At 47.3% G+C, this 6000-nt stretch overlaps 1 protein-coding gene across 1 annotated transcript in view; it reads left to right on the forward strand.

Annotated features, from left to right (window-relative positions):
• The window catches only part of LOC147729051 (uncharacterized), a 30640-nt gene extending 27181 nt beyond the window's left edge, over window positions 1–3459 (forward strand). The window contains exon 2 of the mRNA XM_086959784.1: window positions 3371–3459. Within this exon, the coding sequence (XP_086815910.1) occupies window positions 3371–3459 (89 nt within the window). The remainder of the gene's footprint in view (window positions 1–3370) is intronic.
• The last annotated feature ends 2541 nt before the right edge of the window (window positions 3460–6000 follow it).

Consider the following 6000-nt stretch of genomic DNA (forward strand, 5'->3'; position numbering starts at 1 on the left):
AACTCTATGAACACTGTAAAGAGCAAAATCACTCCACAGAGAGTATCCGGTGGACTGTCATTGAAAGCCTACCATCAGTCAACCAACCAACTCTCTTCAGACTTGAACAAAGATGGATACACCGTCTACATACAGATGAACTGGGTCTTAACGATGCGGTGCCATGGACGACGTTAGCCAGATAGCATTTGACTTGGACTAATTTGTCCTGCCTCCAGTTATGTTTATTATGCCCTTATTGGTCATGATCCCCTCTCCAAGATGGCACCCATGCCTACTAAACCGACCTAACATAAGCCTCTTCGCTTTTTACCATCGTTACTGGGAACCTAATCACCCAGCATTCACTATTGCTCTCCCAACTTCAGGAGGTCCCTATCCAAGATGGCGCCCACGTTTAACACACGAGCGCAGCGCTGGCTTCTTCGCTTCTACTCATTTGACCCATGTTTGAAGTTGCCTAGTAACTTGAAAGACACGCCCCTCTGGGCGCGCGCGCAGCTCACGCTTATCTGCCTCACCGGGACACCCATACTGTTACCGGCTGTCCTGCAATCGACAGAGACGTGGGAGGGGTAGGTGCCTAGAGGCTCACTTCTAGCAACTATCGAGGTAAGATGGAGTAAATAACCCCCGACGCTCCTTTTCTTTCCCTCCCTTCCCTCCCCGCCCTGGTGCTTGACCCCGGCAAGCGCTAAGCTGTGCTCTCGGCGCCCGGTCTCTGACACGGCAATCCAGCCCTCAGTTAGCGGTGCCTTTTTCACATTTACTTTTGTCCCGCATTCCCTCTGATTTACTTACAGGCTCTCCTCGCTGGTTGCTGGCCCCACCAGGTCAGCCGAGGGGCTCTGAAAACGGGATCAGTGGGTAAGTGTACTGTTTGTTGCCAGCTTTCACTCGGCGAGCATGACCATCTGGCGCCAATTATGTAATACACCTCGGCATTAGTCAGTATCCACTTACTTCACAGAGTGTCAAACGGTCACGGTTTTTTCTATGCACTAGTCAATTACTTAATGTGTCATCTTTGACAAATTTCCCTTTACTTTACTCGAATACTTGGGGGGCCCTAAACACTGATTTTTAACAGTGTTAGTGGCACACCACACTTGGCCCGCAGATCGGAAATGGTATATGTAAACACCATGAAGCATGCCACCTATTGAGCAAGCATGCCACTCACAGGACGCAGTAACCCTGGTTCTGTCTTTTAAACATAACTTTCTCTCACTTACGGACACATCATACACGAACGGGGTGTGTCTATCTTTTACACCCCTTGACCACTCAGTGGCACCTCACTCCTAGGACCTCATGTTGTCCCCAGGCCTTAGAGTGAGCAATGTTAGTAACCACTTGTTTTGTTTCCTTCCTAGTTCCCGGAAGGTCCACAAGGAATACATTAATTCTGCTACACCATTCAGGTCGTATCTTCGATTCCTCTGAGTCCAGAGGGATTGTTAGCAATTATATGAGCTTTATAGGTCCTGATGAATTGCCTTCCAGGCAAGAAACATGTTGACCACCTTCACACTAAGGGTTGAATAAGGATTGATCAGATAACCCATCACTCCTTAATACCCCTTATTCCCTTTTAACAAAGCAGTGAGCCACACTATTAAAATTGCTTAATGGACTCCACTGACTTTTTTTAGTAAACACACTCACGCTCACAATTGCACTTTATTTAGGCCCCTTACACTCACACACCCGTTGGCAGGAAAAAAAGATCTCCATCAAAGTGTAGCCCTCCTGGGCTGCCCGACGGGCATTGCACCGCCAGCCTGCCGTAGGAGCGGGATGCCAATGATGACGCTGGACGGTCACCGGATGGGATGACAGTTGTTGTCCAACTGGTTACTTGTGTGAGGTATCCTAAACTTTCCGACAAGGGTTCACACCATGCACTTTCCCGTTCTTAACTAGTGAAAGAAATGTCATTTTGAGCTACTTCTTTGGCCCCCTCTGGGAACTCTGCACAAATTATTTTGTTTACTGCTTCTTAGGACGAGTGCATTGGACCCCTCAAAATCGTCCACCTTTTATTCCCCTTCTTTGATACAAATGTTGTTTTAAATCCAGGGTGCATAGATGGATATTTTTTCCTTTTTTGCACTTCATAGTCTGGAATCTGATGGTGTCCTGTCTGTGGGTGTGCCAAAAACCACCAGAGATGGAGAGATTTTCTGCAAGATAAATGAGTGTACTGGTCGTGATGGCTTTGTAAATAATGCTGCTGGTTTTGAAGATGGTGGGGGGTGGCTAGGAGAGCCAAGGGAGTTTCAACAGAATGGTTATGATGTCATGATTTTTCTTCAAGCCTGGTGCAGAGGGCAGTCTACGAGAGTCGCGGCTGTCCCAATAAGTAGACTATCTGTACTGATTACTTGTTCAAGATCAGATTATGGACCCAATGTTTTATTCCGACCCGAATTGTCATTACACTGCGATCTTTATTTTATTTGCTGCAATAAAAAGTCAAAAAATACAAAAATGTACGTTTACCTTTGTGAATCCGGCTCTCTGTTCTTCCTGTGAGGAAGGAGCATATCCAGTTGAGGGCCAGTCTTGGATGACTTTGTTGTGCAGTCTTCTGAAGAGGGTGTAGTTCAATACTGTATCGAATGCAGCAGAGAGGTTGAGTAGGATTGGGGCAGCAGTTTCTCCTCGGTCCATTATTATATGGATTTCATCCATGGCTGTGATGAGTGCTGTTTCTGTGCTGTGGGTGCTCTGAAACCCTGATTGGGTGTGGTTGAGTAGGGTTTGGGGCCCAATGTGGTTAGTGAATTGTTTGTTGATTGCCTTCGTCATCACTTTGACTGGGTACAGGAGCGTGGAGATGAGTCGCAAATTGCTCATCTCGCTGGAGTGGGCTGATGGTTTACTGAGGAGGGCATTGACTGCTGTATGTTTTCAGTCTTTGGGGAAGGTGGTTGATTTGATGGAGGAGTTGATGATGTGGGTGAGGAACTTGCTAATCTGTGGTCCTTCCATGTTGTGGATGTGATGGGGCTAGAGTCCGTTGGCACCACTGAGTAACCTGTTTTCATGATAGATCTGGTGTCTTCCATGGTGAGTGTTTTCCAGTTGGTTAGTTGAGTGTTTTGGTTGGCGGTGGGCAGGTTGGCGATGAGATCTCTAGGGTTGGATTGATGCGCAGAGTTGCTGAAGATCTTTTCGATTTGGCTGTGAAAGAAGTTGATATGTTGTTGGTTATGTATAGTCTTTGAAGTTTGATTGGTGCAAGTAAGTCTGCACATATCTAGATCCATTGGTGATATCCTTGTCTAAGTTGTTGGTGGTGTCTGAATGGTCAGTTTCAAGGGTGTTGTGCCAGTTAGCTTCTGTTATTTTGTTTCAATTACAGCTGGGCAGGTTGATGCTAGTGAGTGCCTGGACTTGCAGTGTGAAGATTTGGAAGTGTATGATGGAGTGTTCTGTCAATGTGAGCTGTGAGGCGCAGATGTATTTCGTTTTGTTCCTAGTGGCCAAAATAGGATCCAGAGTGTGGCCTGTGATGTGTGTTGGGTCTGAGATCAGATGGGAGAGTGATGGTGGTCAGACTCTCTAGGAGGTTTTTGGAGCAAGGATCGGTGATGTCCTCCAGGTGGAAATTGAAGTTGGCATGTAGTATAAAGTCCTTGGAATCGATGGTGAGGGGAGTGATGAAGTCTGTGATGAAATTTCTGAAATTGGTTTGTGGTCTAAATGATCTGTGTGCTAGGGTTCCTTTCAGGGTGAAGTTGTTGTTTGTTTGTAGACTGAAATTCATGTGTTCCATGAAGGGGGTGTCTGAGTCTGTGATTGTGGGGCATATGATGGTGTTTTTTAGGATAATTGCGAGTCCCCTTACTGGTTTGTGACTGTAGATGGTCTTGGCGTGTGATTTTGTAGCGTGAGTCGATGTTGGGTATTACTAGATTCCAGTGAGGAAGAGGAGGTCTGGTGCACTGTTGCTCAGGAGATCCCAGATTTCGATGGAGTGTTTGCTGAGTGAGCAGTTATTGAGGAGCATACACATGAGTGTCTGCTGGGATCTTGGTGCAGCATGTTTGGATGTGATAGTCTGAGGTGGTGGTGTGGGTCGTGTGCAGGTGTGTTGTTGCAACTGAGGCAGCAGTGGAAGCAGGAGAAAGGTCCTACCATGCTGTGAGTGCCGCAGCGGCATGTGATTTGGCGCCCAGGCCAAGTGAATAGTGGGTAGCTGCAGTATAGTGGAGAGGGCTGAATCGGAGCAGGGGTTGTGGTGCTGGCTGCAGTTCAGGTGAGGATAGGCGCAGACTGGCTTGCCTTTAGCACACCTTCAGTGCACTAGCGGTACCGCCGCTGTGCAGTTGCGTAGTTGATGCTATTAAGCAGAACTGGGAGGGGGAGAGTGTGAGAGGGCCATGGGTAGGGCTCGTAAGGGCAGGAAGTAGTGTGAATAAGCAAGAAGATAATGGAAGCAGATAAGGCGCTGGGAGGTCGGAGGTATGAAAGCGCGGGAGGGATAAGGGGCCTAAAGGAGCAAGTGGGGTGAGAGAAGAAGAAAGAAGTGGAACAAAAGTAAAGGGGCAGCTGAAAGTAGAAAATGAGACAAAGGTGCAGAAGAGGGAAAAGGCCCAAAAAGAGGCACAAGAGTGGAGGGAGGGGGAGGGGAAGAAAAGAGCAGAAGGCTGAAAGGCACTTGGGAGATGAGAAAAGAGGGGCACTAAAACAAAAAAAAGAGCGGAAAGCACAAACATTTAAGAAAAAGGAGAGGCAGGTATTAAAGTATGAAAAATCAAGAAAAAGAGAGCAGCGAGTGAGAAAAGCATGAGGAAGAAGGCCGAAGGCACGAAGATGGAAAAAAAGAGAGGCAAAAGAGAGAAAGTGAACCTGAAGAGAGAGGGCGTGGGAAGGTGAGAACAGGCATGAGAGAGAGAGTGAGAGGAGAGCGAATGTGAGAAAAAGGAGGGAGGAGGCAGAAGGCCGGGTCCGAAAGGGCCTAGACTGGTTGGAAGACCAGTCACAGGTAAGTGGAGGGTAGCTGGGCCTAGGCACTTCCAACAAAGTAATGAGCTTAACTTGAACTGTTTTTCAACCTGCCTCCCCTGGACTTGCAACCTTTTGCATATAGGCTCCTGACACGACATGGCCGCCAGCAATACTTTTCGGGGTTACTGAAGGATCGTTTAGACACTGGAAGGCAGACTGCAGACCTGGCAGCGGTCTGGTCCCTGCTGTCACACGGATACACTGTTTGCCATATTTTCTGTTCACTTCCATGTACGCTGGAAAGTTTTTGCCAACAAGGTAGGTGCATTTAAGTGAAAATGCATGTGGGGTGAGTCGCCATGTTAAGGCTGCCAGTTCACCATATTTTTCTGTTTCAGAAACTCATCCCTAAAAGCAGGGTGACTTTCTGAAATTCAAAACAGCAAAGACCTTGACATCCAGGGAGTTCTCAGCAGATACCCCGCCTCTAAAGGGGTGCCACAGCCAGATATCAGCCAGTTGAATCCCAAAAGTATGCCAACTCTGCAAACCACAGTCATTTGCTTTACTAAGCCAGTCAAGTCTGAGGAAGTTTTTTCTCCTTTCGTTTTGTCTGGGGACATTCTGACTTACAGTGTCCATCAAAGACAATCCTAGTGAATATTAAGGCATAAACAAGCTAAATGGGAAAAAAGGATCTGTGTTTGATCTTTCGCTATATAGCTCCCTGATAGGTATTCCATCTTGCATATTTATTCGCCTATCCAACAGTGGGTTATTTAATATTAAACTGTAAATGATCTTGCATGTAGAGCTGCCCACCCAATTCCCTTCTCTGGAATATATAGATGTATTCTTATGATCTGCATCTGGTAAGCTGTGTAAGTAGTAAGGGAATGATACCATTCATCACCATTCATTTTTTGACAGGTGGGAACGCCCCGCGGAAGTGACGTAGGAGCCGGATATCCCGCCCCGGATGTCCCTCCCCCGGATATCCCTCCCCCGGAAGCCCCTGGCAGGAAGTCTGGGGCCGGAAGG

The sequence above is a fragment of the Lissotriton vulgaris genome, chromosome 2_2 (genome assembly GCF_964263255.1).
Source record: "Lissotriton vulgaris chromosome 2_2, aLisVul1.2, whole genome shotgun sequence".
Lineage (NCBI taxonomy): Eukaryota > Metazoa > Chordata > Amphibia > Caudata > Salamandridae > Lissotriton > Lissotriton vulgaris.